The sequence below is a fragment of the Marmota flaviventris genome, chromosome 12, assembly GCF_047511675.1.
Source record: "Marmota flaviventris isolate mMarFla1 chromosome 12, mMarFla1.hap1, whole genome shotgun sequence".
In the NCBI taxonomy this organism is placed as follows: Eukaryota; Metazoa; Chordata; class Mammalia; order Rodentia; family Sciuridae; genus Marmota; species Marmota flaviventris.
The window spans coordinates 79,421,448-79,437,954 of NC_092509.1; the positions used below are offsets into that span (position 1 = coordinate 79,421,448).

At 39.0% G+C, this 16,507-nt stretch overlaps 1 protein-coding gene across 2 annotated transcripts in view; it reads right to left on the reverse strand.

Annotated features, from left to right (window-relative positions):
* The window catches only part of Ipo9 (importin 9), a 58,862-nt gene extending 44,137 nt beyond the window's left edge, over window positions 1-14,725 (reverse strand). Inside the window, exon 1 of one of the 2 annotated variants that reach the window (XM_027945584.2) lies at window positions 14,514-14,725. In XM_027945584.2, the coding sequence (XP_027801385.1) occupies window positions 14,514-14,676 (163 nt within the window). In that variant the 5' untranslated portion in view covers window positions 14,677-14,725. The remainder of the gene's footprint in view (window positions 1-14,513) is intronic. The other variant, XM_027945585.2, reaches the window with a different exon arrangement.
* Between the last annotated feature and the right edge of the window lie 1,782 nt (window positions 14,726-16,507).

A 16,507-nucleotide genomic window follows, 5' to 3' on the forward strand; every position in this document is an offset into this window, starting at 1 on the left:
GTCTACCAACACAAAGCAGAGACAACAGAGATATACAAAACCAAAACAAATCTATAGAAGAGAGCAGAAACACAGCAATCAAATAGAGCTGGAAAGTAACGTGAACATCATGAAAAAACAAGGGAAAAAAGGAGTACAAACAATGCAGGACAACTTAATTCTACAGGAGGACCTAGAAGCATCAGAAACAGGGATAGGGAAAGAACTCAAGGCATACCTAACTCAGATGGAAAGGAATATTAGAGAAGACATGAGGCAGCAAATCCAAGCAATAAAAGTATATTTTGAAAATGAATTAAACAAACAAATTCAAATGGCAAAGAACGAGCTTTACCAGGAGATAGAGATCTTAAAAAAAAATCAAACAGTAATCCTAGAAATGCAGGAAACTATAAACCAAATTAAAAACTCAAACGAGAATATTACAAATAGACTAGATCAAGTAGAAGTCAGAACATCAGATAATGAAGACAAAGTTTATCAACTTGAAAAGAATATAGTCAACACAGAAAAGATGCTTAAATCCCACGAGCAATCTATTCAAGAGATATGGGATGTCATAAAAAAACCAAATTTGAGAGTCATCGGGATAGAAGAAGGCATAGAGATTCAAACCAAAGGAATGGACAACATATTAAATGAAATAATTCTAGAAAACTTCCCAGAGATGAAAGATGGAATGGATTGCCAAATCCTGGAAGCCTACAGGACCCCAAACATTCAAAACCGTAATAGACCAACTCCAAGACATATAATTATGAAGATAGCCAACATATAGAACAAGGAGAGAATACTAAAAGCTACGAGAGAAAGGAGGCAGATTACATTCAGGGGTAAACCAATTAGGTTAACGACTGATTTTTCATCACAGACTTTGAGAGCAAGAAGATCCTGGAACAATGTATTTCAAACGCTGAAAAATAATGGATTCCAACCAAGAATACTGTATCGAGCAAAATTAAGCTTCAGATTTGACAATGAAATTAAAATCTTTCACGATAAACTAAAGCTAAAAGAATTCACAGCCAAAAAACCAGCACTGCAAAGCATTTTGAGCAAAATGCTACAAGAAGAGGAATTGAAAAAAATAGTGCCCAAAACTAACAGCGGGAGGTATCTCAGTAAAGGAGGAGGAAAATAACCAAAAAGTAAAAACTAGCCAAACTAAAATAAATAAATAAATAAACATGACTGGAAGTACAAATCATATTTCAATTGTAACCTTAAATGTTAATGGCCTAAACTCACCAATCAAGAGACATAGGCTAGTAACCTGGATCAAAAAAAAAACAAATCCAACAATATGCTGCCTTCAGGAGACTCATATGATAGGAAAAGACATACACAGGCTGAAGGTAAAAGGTTGGGAAAAATCATACCACTCACATGGCCCTAGGAAGCAAGCAGGAGTGGCCATACTCATATCGAATAAAATCAACTTCAAACCTAAGTTAATCAAAAGGGATAAAGAAGGACACTATATACTATTAAAAGGAACCATCCACCAACAAGACATACCAATTATCAATTTGTATGCACCAAAGAATGGAGCTGCAACGTTCATAAAACAAACTCTCCTCAAGTTCAAGAGTCAAATAGACTACAACACAATAATTATGGGTGACTTCAACACACCGCTCTCGCCATTAGACAGATCCTCTAGACAAAAACTGAATAAAGAAACTATAGAACTCAACAGCACAATCAATAACCTAGACTTAACCGACATATATAGAATATATCAACCATCATCAAGTGGATACACGTTCTTCTCAGCAGCACATGGATCCTATTCAAAGATAGACCATATATTATGCCATAGGGCAACTCTTAGTAAATATAAAGGCGTGGAATAATACTATGCATCATATCTGATCATAATGGAATGAAACTGGAAATCAATGATAAAAGAAGGAAGGAAAAATCCTACATCACATGGAAAATAAACAATATGCTACTGAATGATCAATGGGTTATAGAAGACATAAAGGAGGAGATAAAAAAAATTCTTAGAGACAAATGACAATACAGACACAACATACCGGAATCTATGGGACACAATGAAAGCAGTTTTAAGAGGGAAATTCATTTCTTGGACTTCTTTCCTCAAAAAAAGAAAAAACCAACAAATAAATGAACTCACACTACACCTCAAAAACCTAGAAAAGGAAGAGCAAAACAACAGCAAATGTAGTAGAAGACAAGAAATAATTAAAATTAGAGCAGAAATCAACGAAATTGAAACAAAAAAAAACCATTGAAAAAATTGATAAAACTAAAAGTTGGTTCTTTGAAAAAATAAATAAGATCGACAGGCCCTTAGCCATGCTAACGAAGAGAAGAAGAGAGAGAACTCAAATTACTAACATACGGGATGAAAAAGGCAATATCACAACAGACACTACAGAAATACAGAAGATAATTAGAAAGTATTTTGAAACCCTATATTCCAATAAAATAGAAGATAGTGAAGATATCGATAAATTTCTTAAGTCATACGATCTGCCCAGATTGAGTCAGGAAGACACACACAATTTAAACAGACCAATAACAAAGGAAGAAATAGAAGAAGCCATCAAAAGACTACCAACCAAAAAAAGCCCTGGACCAGATGGGTATACAGCGGAGTTCTACAAAACCTTCAAAGAAGAATTAATACCAATACTTTTCAAGCTATTTCAAGAAATAGAAAAAGAAGGAGCTCTTCCAAATTCATTCTATGAGGCCAACATCACCCTGATCCTGAAACCAGACAAAGACACTTCAAAGAAAGAAAACTACAGACCAATATCTCTAATGAACTTGGATGCAAAAATTCTCAATAAAATCCTGGCGAATCGAATACAAAAGCATATCAAAAAAATTGTGCACCATGATCAAGTAGGATTCATCCCTGGGATGCAAGGCTGGTTCAATATACGGAAATCAATAAATACTATTCACCACATCAATAGACTTAAAGACAAGAACCATATGATCATCTCGATAGATGCAGAAAAAGCATTCGACAAAGTACAGCATCCCTTTATGTTCAAAACACTAGAAAAATTAGGGATAACAGGAACTTACCTCAACATTGTAAAAGCTATATATGCTAAACCTCAGGCTAGCATCATCCTAAATGGAGAAAAACTGAAGGCATTCCCTCTAAAATCTGGAACAAGACAGGGATGCCCTCTATCACCACTTCTATTCAATTTAGTTCTTGAAATACTAGCCAGAGCAATTAGACAGACAAAAGAAATTAAAGGCAAAAATAGGAAAAGAAGAACTTAAATTATCGCTATTTGCGGATGACATGATAATATATTTAACAGACCCAAAAGGGTCTACAAAGAAACTGCTAGAGTTAATAAATGAATTCAGCAAAGTGGCAGGATATAAAATCAACACGCATAAATCAAAGGCATTCCTGTATATCAGCAACAAAACTTCTGAAATGGAAATGAGGAAAACCACTCCATTCACAATATCCTCAAAGAAAATAAGATACTTGGGAATCAACCTAACAAAAGAGGTGAAAGATTTATATAATGAAAACTACAGAACCCTAAAGAGAGAGATAGAAGAAGATCTTAGAAGATGGAAAAATGTACCCTGTTCATGGATAGGCAGAACTAATATCATCAAAATGGAGATATTACCCAAAGGTCTCTACAGGTTTAATGCGATGCCAATCAAAATCCCAACGGCATTTCTTGTAGAAATAGATAAAGCAATCATGAAATTCATATGGAAAAAAAAAAGACCCAGAATAGCAAAAGCAATTCTAAGCAGGAAGTGTGAATCTGGAGGTATAGCGATACCAGAGTTCAAACTGTACTACAAAGCAATAGTAACAAAAACAGCGTGGTACTGGTATCAAAACAGGCAGGTGGACCAATGGTACAGAATAGAGGACACAGAAACCAATCCACAAAATTACAACTTTCTTATATTTGATAAAGGGGCTAAAAACATGCAATGGAGGAAGGATAGCATCTTCAACAAATGCTGCTGGGAAAATTGGAAATCCATATGCAACAAAATGAAACTGAATCCCTTTCTCTCGCCATGCACAAAAGTTAACTCAAAATGGATCAAGGAGCTAGATATCAAATCAGAGACACTGCGTCTCATAGAAGAAAAAGTTGGCTACGATCTACATACTGTGGGGTCGGGCTTCAAATTCCTTAATAGGACACCCATAGCCCAAGAGTTAATAACAAGAATAAACAAATGGGACTTACTTAAATTAAAAAGTTTTTTCTCAGCAAGAGAAACAATAAGAGAGGTAAATAGAGAGCCTACATCCTGGGAACAAATTTTTACCTGTCACACTTCAGATAGAGCCCTAATATCCAGAATATACAAAGAACTCAAAAAATTAAACAATAAGATAACAAATAACCCAATCAACAAATGGGCCAAGGACCTGAACAGACACTTCACAGAGGAGGACATACAATTAATCAACAAATACATGAAAAAATGCTCACCATCTCTAGCAGTCAGAGAAATGCAAATCAAAACCACCCTAAGATACCATCTCACAACAGTAAGATTGGCAGCCATTATGAAGTCAAACAACAATAAGTGTTGGCGAGGATGTGGGGAAAAGGGTACACTTGTACATTGCTGGTGGGTCTGCAAATTGGTGAGGCCAATTTGGAAAGCAGTATGGAGATTCCTGGGAAAGCTGGGAATGGATCCACCATTTGACCCAGCTATTGCCCTTCTTGGACTATTCCCTGAGGATCTTAAAAGAGCGTAGTATAGGGATACTGCCACATCAATGATCATAGCGGCACAATTCACAATAGCTAGACTGTGGAACCAACCTACATGCCCTTCAATAGATGAATGGATAAAAAAAATGTGGCATCTATACACAATGGAGTATTACGCAGCACTAAAAAATGACAAAATCATAGAATTTGCAGGGAAATGGATGGCATTAGAGCAGATTATGCTAAGCGAAGCTAGCCAATCCTTAAAAAACAAATGCCAAATGTCTTCTTTGATATAAAGAGAGCAACTAAGAACAGAACAGGGAGGAAGAGCATGAGGAAAAGATTAACATTAAACAAAGACAAGTGGGGGGAGAGAAAGGGAGAGAGAAGGGAAAGCATATGGAAATGGTAGGAGACCCTCAATGTTACACAAAATTACATATAAGAGGTTGTGAGGGGAAAGGGGGGGGAAACAAGGGAGAGAATTGAACAACAGCAGATGAGGTAGAGAGGGAAGATGGGAGGGGAGGGGGGATAGTAGGGGATAGGAAAAGTAGCAGAATACAACAGTCACTAACATGCCATTATGTAAAAATGTGAGTGTGTAACCGATGTGATTCTGCAATTTGTATTTGGGGTAAAAATGGGAGTTCATAACCCAATTGAGTCAAATGTATGAAAGATGATATATCATGAGCTTTGTAATGTTTTGAACAACCAATTAAAAAAAAAAGAATTAAGTTTATCTGTTTCTTTTTATCTATTTTAATATAGTTACTAGGTAATTTAAAATTTCACATTTGCCTTATATTTCTATTGGACTGCAGTGGGCTAGATTGGATACATTAATCTATGGCTGCCATCAAGTGGGAAAAAGGAGTCTGCTGTTACCTCTAATTTGGAGGAAGATATAGATTAGTGTAGTTAAGAGTATAAGCTCTGGATTTTGGCAAGTTTAGGTTCAAATCCTGAAGCTACCGTGTTTGTCCTCAGTTTGCTTATCCACAAATTAAGAATAATGGTATCTAGCTGGGTACAGTGGTGCACACTGTAATCCCAGTAACATGGGAGGCTGAGGCAAGAGGATTATAAGTTTAAAGCCAGCCTCAGCAACTTAGCAAAAGCCTATCTCAAAATAAAAATAAAAGGCTAGGGGTATAGCTTAGTGGTAGAATGCCTCTGGGTCCAATCCTGGTATCAAAAAAAAAAAAAGAAAGAAAAAGTTTCTCTCTATATACATATATCAAGCAATTCTGTGAGAATTGAATGAGACCATGCATGTAAAATATTTAGCACAATACCTAACACATAATAAAAACTTGAAGAAAAAGTTATCTTGCTATTATTTTTATTGCCTACCACTAGTACATTGTTTGACTTTCCTATGTGTAACTAAAGTTACTTTTCATGTAAAGTTCTATAGCTGGATTCTACTGGAATAGTCATCCAAAGGGCATTTATTCCAAAGAAAAGCTTAACATCCAAAAAGAGTTAGCCGGTGTGGTGGCGTATGCCTGGGATCCCAGTAGCTTGGGAGGCCGAGGCAGGAGGATCCTGAATTTAAAGCCAGCCTCAGCAATGGTGAAGTAGACCCTGTCAGAGAGACCCTATCTCTAAATAAAATACAAAAAATAGTGCTGGGGATGTGGTTCAGTGGTTGAGTGTCCCTGAATTCAATTCCTGGTACCAAAAAGAGTTATTAGCCAGCCCTAGTGGCCACAGGTCTGTAATCTCAGTGATTTGGGAAGCTGAGGCAGAAGGACTGTCAAGTTTGAGACCAGCCTCAGCAATTAAGTGAGGCCCTAAGCAACTCAGCAAGACCCTGTCTCTAAATAAAAATAAAAAGAGCTGGGGATATGGCTCAGTGGTAAAGCACTCATGGGATCAATCCTTAGTACAAAACAAAAACAACAACAAAAAAGAAAATTATTAGACACAATGTTTCATGTTCAAAATCTTATCAAGGAATCAGGTTAAAACTACTCAGTTGGGCTAGGAATGTAGCTCAGTTGGTAGAGTGCCTGCCTCACATGCACAAGACCCTGGGTTCAATCCCAAATACTGCCAAAACAAAAAAACAAACAAACAAACCACCAACACCAAAAACAAAACAAACAAACAAAAAAACTACTCCGTTATTTATGCCCATATTTTTAAAAGTGTTTTATTTTGAAATAATTTTAGATTCACAAAAAGCTAAAAAGTAACACACACAAGTTCATGGATAGTTCATTAATCTTCTCCACCAATAAGCCCCTTATCTACCTGTGGATCAATGATTAAAACCTAGGAAACTAATATGGGTACAATACTATTAACTAAACTAGACTTTATACAAACTTCAAATTCCAGGATCCCACATTGTGTTTGGTTATTAATGTCTCCTAAATTTCCTCAAAGAGTGCAACACTTCCCCATTTTCTTCTTTGTTCCTTATAACCCAGACACTTTCAATTAGTTACTTTGTAGAAAGTTGTCTCAATTTGGGTTTAACTGAAGTTTCCTCATATTTAGATTAAGATTATACATTTTGGGCAAGAATATCAGAAAGTAATGCTACTCTCAGTATTTCATATCAGGGAGTACATAATGTTATTACTGGTACTGTTCACTTTCATTACTTGGCAAGGTTGGGTCTGCCACATGAAGACCAGGCAAACTTTACACATAGATTCTGTCACAGGTTGAGCTCCCTTTGTCAGCAACCAGAGAACTTCAAGTCTAATTGCTCTTTGCAGAAGAAAAACTTTGCATGAATATAGTTTTTCCATGTAAGAAATTCAGAAATACTTAATCTATTCTAATACATAAGTCTATTTTAGTGCTACCAGAGGAAGGCAGAAGTTTGGTGATGATTACAGAGTTGGGATTTCTTTAATACAGTCATAAATTAATCATGTCTGGTACCTATTAAAGACCACACACACACGACAAATTTCACTAACCATCTTGTTTCACACATCTCTTGAGACTGTGAAGGATGTGAGAATAAGAGAACATCAGAAGAATAAGACCCACATGGGGGCCAGAAGCCTAAGTCAACTACAAGTCTGTACCTACAAGTAGTTTAAAATGACTTTTCTCCAAAAGTTTATAAGAAAGAAGCTTGAAAGTTCAAATAACATGAATGTCTGCTTAAAAGCCTGACTGGGAAAAAAAAAATCTTTGAAGAATATCATCACTGATAATTACAACAAATTTTAAGATAAAATGAACAGAGTAAACCAGGCGCAGTAGTGCATGCCTATAATCCTAGCAATTCAGGAAATCAAGACAGGAGGATTAAAAATTCAAGGCCAACTTCAGCAATTTACCAAGACTCTGTCTTGAAATTGAAAAGAAAAAGGGCTAGGACATAGTTCAGTGGCAAAAGTGACCCTGGGTTCAATCCCTTGTGTGTGTTCAATCATACACATACACACATACACACACACACAGAGAAAATAGATTATCTACATTTTCTTCTCTACAGGTTTCCAGAGTTTCAAAAATGGTAATCCCAAAATTCAAAGAAAAAGAATTCATTTGTATTAAGCTATAGGGGGACTTAAGAGGGGAAACAAATTATTTAATGTGATTTATTCTGCCTAGACCACATATCCATAGAAATACAGGGACAGCTGGGCATGGTAACACATGCTTGTAATCCTAGTGGCTTGGGAGGCTGAGACAGGAGGATCAAGAGTTCAAACTTAGCCTCAGCAACTTAGCAAGGCCCAAGGCAACTCCCAAGACCCTGTCTTTAAGTAAAACATGAAAAAAGGCTGGGGATGTGGCCCAGTGGTAAAGTGCCCCTGGGTTCAATCCCTGGCACCTGCCCCAACCCCCCTCAAAAAAGAAAGAAAATAAATACAGGGACATCAGTTACCACAGAAGAGTGGCACACTCACAAAATTTTAATTTATATAAAGCTAATGAAGAACTGTTTCCAAGGAGTGATAGTGGTGTTATTCTGTTTGTGAACTCTGCTATCAGAGTATTTCAAAGAAGGAAAACACAAGAAAAATATCCTGAAGCTCTATACCATGTTTTAAATCTGATCCACAGAGTTATTCCTATTTTTTATCTGTTAAGTCATAAAAAATTAAAAAAAAGATTTTCACTTAAAAAGAGATTCTACAATATTTTTTAATAAATACAACTAAGCGTATCTGAAAAAAAGTACTATTGTGTATGTGTGTTTATTTATGTGTTGAGGGATTTCTAGTTTTATTGATTAGTGTCTTTAACATAACTTCTTTTTTAAGTTATAGGTAGACACAATATCTTTATTTTTATATGGTGCTGAGGATCGAACCTAGCGCTTCACGTATGCTAGGTGAGTGCACTACCTCTGAGCCACAACCCCAGCTTCTTAACATAACTTCTTTATGGAAAAAAAAAAAAAAAAAAGAACTCTGAGATGATTAAGGCAGGGAAAATACAAGAGACACAGATATACATGGCTGTTTAATTTTTCTTGGAGTGGGGCATTAGAAAGGATCAATTAAGATCGAACTAAGATCCAAACCATAAAGTTAAACCAAAGGGGACATTCACAAGAGGGCTATATGAAATTAGCTTTCTAAAGCTATTTTTTTTTTTTTTAAGGAAATTTAATTTCTCTAGTTCCTGTTTCCTAGCTGAAAAAGACCTATTTGGTTATTCTGGATTTTTACCCTAACTTTAGGTTCTCAATTATCATTTTATTTCAAACCAAAAGGGTATCTATCCTCTGACTTCCTCTCTAAGAAATCCTTTGCTCTCTTTCATTTTCTAGTCTCATTCTCTACACTGGATTTATTTTCCAGTCTTTTACTCTTCTCTCTTGTTATCCTTGCTCCTCTTTCTCTCCTTTTACCCCACCTGGCAAAACATTATCTGTCTAAACCTTGGCTGAAAAGGGAAAAATCCAGGGAGGATAAAGATCAACTAAGAAATACACTGGTCTTAAGAGTCTATTAGAGTCAAAGACTTAGCAGTGCCTTGACAGTCAACTATTAGGATGAACTGTCAACAGAGATTTTTTGGAGGACTGAGTTGCATATAGTGTTCTGGAGAAGCCCCCTATTTCTCATGGAGGTTGGGAAACTCCACAAAACCACAGTTGAAAGGAAAATGAAAAACTCCACCACTGGCCTTTATCCGAGCGTGGCCGCCTTCCGCTCGGCTCAGTGCCCGCCACATGCCCAGGAGTGCGTCTGGATCCTTGAGGGGCGCCCTTCGCAGGTGGACAGTGCTTACGCTATACTGCAAGAGAGCCAGAAAAGTGCCCATGAGAACCAGAAAGCAAACTTCCAGCCAGTGGGATCATCTCTCTAGGCATCTAAGATGGGGAAATCAACACAGATATCTGGGCAGCATCTGAATGCCAGGAAGTTAGGGAGTGACAAATCCTGCCCTCCCTGACTTCAGATCAACATAATGGTGGTGGAAGGAAAGAAAAAATGTATTCTGACATATCTGGTGGGGACAAGACAAAAGCCTGGGCTTGGGGTACAGCTCAGTGGTAGAGTGTTTGCCTAATTGAACCCATGAGGTCCTGGGTTCAATTCCCAGCATTAGGGGGAAAAAAAAAAGAAAAGAAAAGACCAAGTCAAGGCCAAATGATGGGGGAGAAATGTCTTCATTTCTAATAGTCAAAAAAATTGAAATAACTAATAGAAGAAAATTTCCTATAGTCTAAATCTATATTAGAAAGTCTGTGCTATGCTGATATAGGGAATTAAAGGTTATAACTGAAAGCAATTCATCCAAAAATTAGGTGATGCTCTTAGAGGAAAGTAAAAGAACTTCATTCTGAGATATAAAAAAATACAGCATAAATATGCCAAAAATTAAGAAATTATCTTTTCACAAGTCATCATCTTACCATAAACTGGACCCTCTTCCACAAAAAGGTTAATGAAGCTAAATTGAGAATATTAAGATTTTATGGTAGGAGACTTTTGGTAGTTTATAATCTCTCCAGACTGTTTATAAAATGTTTCATATGACCCTATTAATACATGGAACTCAAAGAACATGCTAACAAATTAAAAAACTTCATATTTTTACCCTATTTAGGCAGAACTAAATTTCTAAACTCTGCTGATCCAACTCAAAATCTCAATCCTAAGAAAAATGCAAAAGTAACAATTATTTGCTGAAAATCATATAGCATAAAAACTTCCAAACTTTCAAGTACTATTCTTTTCAATCCTTGATGGGAGTACTGTCTGAACAAGGTGGTAAATGGCACCACATTCTCTAATTAACCCTGTTAAATAGAATTTAACTATTCAGAGAGGTTTGCTGGGTTTCCCTGGATCCAAGTGACTAGAAAAAAATGGCAATCTCATGGGTTCAAGAAAATCATCCCAGGACACCAGGCTGATGATGAAGCAAACTATGTTTGTTTGTTTTTGGTACCAGGGATTGAACCCAGGGGCATTCTATCACTAAACTACATCCCCAGCCAGCCCTTTTTATTTTTTACTTTGAGACAGCCAAGGCTGACCTTGACAGTAAAGCAAACTATTGTGATCATTTTCAGATACACACACTAAATAAGTCAGGGTTCTAGCAACTCCATTTTCTAAGAAAACTGCTTCTTAAAATTCTATCTATGGTGCAATCTGGCCAAAGCATGTCAACTTCTCTTGTCAATACTTTTCTTCTTCCTTTCTCTCTCTCTTCCTCCCTCTCCTGTCCCTCTCTTTCTTTTTTGGTACTGGGGATTGAACCCAGGGGCACTCTACCACTGAATCAATCCCCACCCCTTTTTATTTTGAGACAAGGTCTCACTAAATTGCACAGACAGCCTCGAACTTATGATATTCCTGCTTGAGTCTCCAAAGTAACTGGGATTATAGGCATATAAGCCACTGCTTGTCTCTTCTTCTCTTTTTAAAATTTTTGTGGTACTGGAGATTGAACCCACAGCCTTGTCCATGCTAGGCAAGCACTCTACCATTTAGCTACTTCTTCAGCTCTCTTCTGAAAAACTTGTTTTCTCTTGTTTGAGACAGGTCTCACCTTGGCTGGCCTTGAACTTTTAATTCTTTTGTCTCAGTCTCTCAAGTAGCTGGAATAACAGGCGTGGGGGACTGCACCTGATTTTTGTCTGTCCTTTTAAGATAGAGTTGGCAAATGACCTGTGCTCTTTTCCCAAATTAAAGATTCTTCCACTTAAATCTTGAAGACTAGGGGGCATCAGCTGGCAGTCAAGGAAGGTGGCACTTCTTTTTGGCAAAAGGAATAGACTAGTTGATCCTAACAACTTGGTGGAACTAATATCCTAGGTGAGGCAACAATGAATGGCTCACAAAGATGTATGGTTATTTGAGAGGAATGAGGGACTATATCTGGTGGTCACCCGACCCTGTGCTCTATGGAAACCAAAAAGGATAAAAAGATGACAAGTACACAATAATATTAGACACCAACTCCCAGATTTCTCATTAACTTCAAGTTGTAAAGAAGAGTGTTTTCTAAGGGCAGAGGGAAGGTTTGTTACTAAGACACAACAAAATTGTGAAGCAATCTTGAGTAGAAAATCATCTATTCATTCAACTGCAAGAAAGCCTCCTCACCTTGGCTTGCAGGGCATTCTAATAGCAGGGGCGAGTCCTCCCAGTTTCACCAGGCCATGTAGTTTGCTAAATCCTGGCTGGGAAGTCAGGTTCTACATTTTCATGTAAGGAAGATGGTGGAAAAGAAGCTATTAGACCATGTTCAGAAAACATCTGAGGGAGTTAGAATATAAGATGGGAGAGACTGTGGAGCCAATAGCAAAGATAACTTGTTAAAGGTCATAAAAAGAGAGTATAGTGTATTTAAGGGATGAACCACCATGTCCATCTAAAAATATGTACAGAAGGGGGTAAAACTACAGTTTTTTTTTTTTTTTTGATAAACACAAGGAACCAGACAATTGTAAAGACACAACCTTTAAAGGGCCTAAGGCAGTATACTCAACTCCCCCCCTCCCCCAGACTTGATCCAGCCCTGTAACCACAACCTAAACCCTAGCCATATGCCTTATTACTAGACCACCAATATCAGGATAATTTCCATACCTCTCTCACAGCATGCACAACAGCACAACACCAGTAAGTTTTGGGGGAGGGAGGAAGAGCTGAGAGGGAGAGTCTATCTATTTCCCACCAGTAGCCTGGATCAAATCTCTGTACTTTTGAAATTTAATTTTTGATTTCAAGACCCAAAAAGGCAAAGAAAGGGAGACCAGAACTTCAAAAAGATCTCAGGAAATTTACAATTGACTCTGGCTACGGCTGTAGAGGCCACGGCTACTGAGGCCACGGCTTTTGGCTACAGCTGTAGAAGAAATCAGAGCCAAAGAGGAGTTACTGGCAGTTTAAAATAAGCTAAGGTCTACCTTTTATGGAAAAGTGTCAGACATGCCCTTTGGAGCACCAAGACCACTGGGTATCATTCAAAGAAGATTTAGTTGGGATCAATTTGTATCAAACCAAGAACTTTATTCAAGTGGAAAATTAATTTGATGAGGTTTCTGTTTTTTCACTCTTCCTTCTTCATATCCAAGAAAGGCAGAGACATTAATGTGAATAAAGGAATTTTACATAGGAGGCAATAAAATCCCCCCTCAGATTATTTTATACATGGCTTTCCAACAGCTTTCTCCTAGCCAGTGGTTCCTCCTTTTGTAGAGTCTGATATTTTACAGAACAATAACAACTACAAATGAACTTTCAGAATGGCTCTTAATCCCAAATCTCAATGTTTTCAATAGCCCTTTCATATTACAAGTAAAGGTAAAACTAAATTTAAGGGAGATTTTTGTCTTCATTTCTTTTCAGGAAAAAGAAGTCTAGTGGGAGAGTTAACTCGAGGTTTTGAATGCAATCAATCAGACCATGGACAATTTCTCTTTACAGATGCCTAAATTTAAGGAGTGGAGGAAATATTCTCTTGAACTGGGAAATTCTGAGGACTTGTATTTACAGTGAAGCTATGGCCAAATATATTTCTTACATAAAGACCAAGAAGATTTTCCCTTCTGCTGTAATCTAAACTCTTCTTTGTACAGTGGCTATGCTGGGACTGATAAAAAGTCCGTCAGCAGGAAACTAATAAAAAATCTCTCAACTCAATAGTTTACTTTCTCCTCCATCACTTTAACACACATAATAGGAGGATGGGGACAAAGATCAAAAACAAAGGAAGATCGGTTCCTCCACACAGAAATCGTATTTAATAACTGCAAATAACTCCGAAAATACACGGGGAGTGTGGTCAGAAAGGTGCAGCAGCTGCATGTGCTTATAACTTATAAATTATGAGACAACATGACATGTACAAACAACCAGCCAGGTTTAAAGTCAGTGGCAGAAACTTGTTTGATGACATCCACTAGATTTGATAGCCACTGCCCTCTCGCCATTTCTAACAGCTCCCCCTACTCTAATCACAATACAATCAAGCTGGTGAGAACAGCTAAAGACCCTGGTCCTGCAAGAAAAAATGATCTCCCAGACCGCGCGGCACCAACACCACAAAGTCGATCTCCATCTCTGTCCTCGGCAGATCCCAGGCTCCATCTCTTTTCAAGTCTCCACCCTCCTTTCCCGGCGGAGGCTCCACCTCTCCGGCCCCGCTCTTTTCAGACGCGCCTCCGGTCTCTGGGACTTTCACAGCCACCAGCGACATCAACCTCTCGCGCTTCCTACTCCACTCCCCGGCGCCCAGCTCTCCACTGGCACAGCTCCGTGTGTGCCTTGCCGGTCCCGAGCTGCAGTCAGCGGATTGTGAGGCCCGCACAGGTCCCAACCATCCTCGTGACGGTCCCACCTCACTCACCCTCCGTCACCTCCAGCACCTTAATCTGTTCCTCGGCAGCAGCCCGCACCTCCTGCACTGGGGACAGGATCCCAGTGAGAGTATCCACCAACGCCTCCTTTAATCCTTGTGCTACTGGACCTGGCAACCCGGAGGCCGCACCAGCTGCAGCTGCCGCCGCCATCTTTTCTCCCCTCAGTCCCCCAGCCCGGACCCGCCACTGAATGACGGCTCCCGCGCATGGCCAATCCACGAAGCCGCGCCTGCGCACCAGATTCCGCGGGAGCGGGCGGGAGGCGGGGAATGAATCTAAACCTCCAGAGACAGCGCCTCCTGCCGCTTAAACGAAAACTGCACCTTTGTCAGCAAGGATCGCTTCGGATTTATGTCGAAAGGGAATCCCAGAGAGATTAAGGGGCTTTTCTAAAGTCGCACAGTAGGTGAGCCATCTCACTTAGAATAAAGGTTGTGGTGTATGCCTTTAGACTCAAGGGTCGTTCACATATTAGACGATGTGTTAGGAGAGAGGAGGTGGGGTGGAAATGGATGACGAGGGCTGAGTGTGGTGATGCATGTCGGTAATCCCAGAGAATGGGGAGGCTGAGGCAGGAGGATTGAAGTTCAAGACCAGCCTCAACAATTTAGCAAGACCTCTGTCAAAATAAAAAGGGCTGGGTATTAGCTCAATGGTGAAACGCCCCTGGTTCCAACCCCAATACCCACCCCACCAAAATGAAAAAGGAAAAGGATTTTTTTGAGGGCTTTAAAGAGAGGAGACTGAGTCAGAAAGACCACCCATTTTAAATCAACTTCTTTCTCCTCCACCCATCCCACCACACACGGAAAAAAAATTGGCTAAATTTAATTTCTTCATCGATTAGCCTTAAGAACCACAGATAGGGCGCTGGGAGAAACTGAAGGGAAGTGGGCAGTGGGCGTGGGCCTGGGCGTGGGTAGGGTTACCTTCCAGCCTAGATGAACCCAACCTCAAAATGGGAAGGTGATGGAAGGGGAGAGTACCAACATGTAAAAGGGTATTTTCTCCAGATTGACACTTTATGTGAGAATTTGATAGCTGAGAATATATGCCACCTCCCTCAAGTGAAATTATGGCTGGACACCTCAAGAAGTGGGAACAGAAGTTATTTAATATACGAAATGGCCCAGGGTATATACTACTCAACAATGTAGGTGGAGGGAATTAGAGAGAGGAGTTGAAAATACAGGAGCCTGGGCTGGGGCTGCAGCTCAGTGGTAGAGTGCCTGCCTTGCGCGTGTGATGCACTGGGTTCCATCCTCAGCACCACATAAAAATAAATAAAGATATTGTGACCATCTACAACTAGAAAAAATATTTAAAAAATAAAGAATAGGAAAAAAATACAGGAGCCTGGCCGGTGAGGTAACCCGGGAAATGTAACCCCTGTGCTTCCTCTGGGGAGGCTGAAGCAGGATGACTGGGAGTTCAAAGCCAGCCTCAGCAAAAGCCAGGCACTAAGCAACTCAGTGAGACCCTGTCTCAAAACAAAATACAAAATAGGACTGGGATGTGGCTCAGTGGTTGGGTGCCCTGAGTTCAATCCCCAGTACCAAAAAAACAAAAAACAAAAACCATAAAAACCAAACCAACCAACCAAACAAACAAAAAATAAACCTGGGAGCCTGGCAAGTATGTAGTGGCTAAAGGGATGCAATTGCTATTATATGTTATTGGAGCAAAAAGGAACAGGTATTTCTTAGTAAGCTGTTCATAAGGTGGTTTCCAGGAATGTTTACTCTCATTTCCAAGTGGCAAAGGACACTAGTAATTTTTGTTTCTAATATTTTATTTTTTAGTTGTAGTTGGACACAATCCCTTTATTTCATTTATTTTTATGTGGTGCTAAGGATTGAACGCATGGTCTCGTGCATGCTAGGCGAGCACTCTTCCGCTGAGCCACATCCCCAGCCCCCAAACTAGTAATTCTTAAGACAGTTCCAAGACTGTGGATGCTAAACTATTAACAACTGATGAA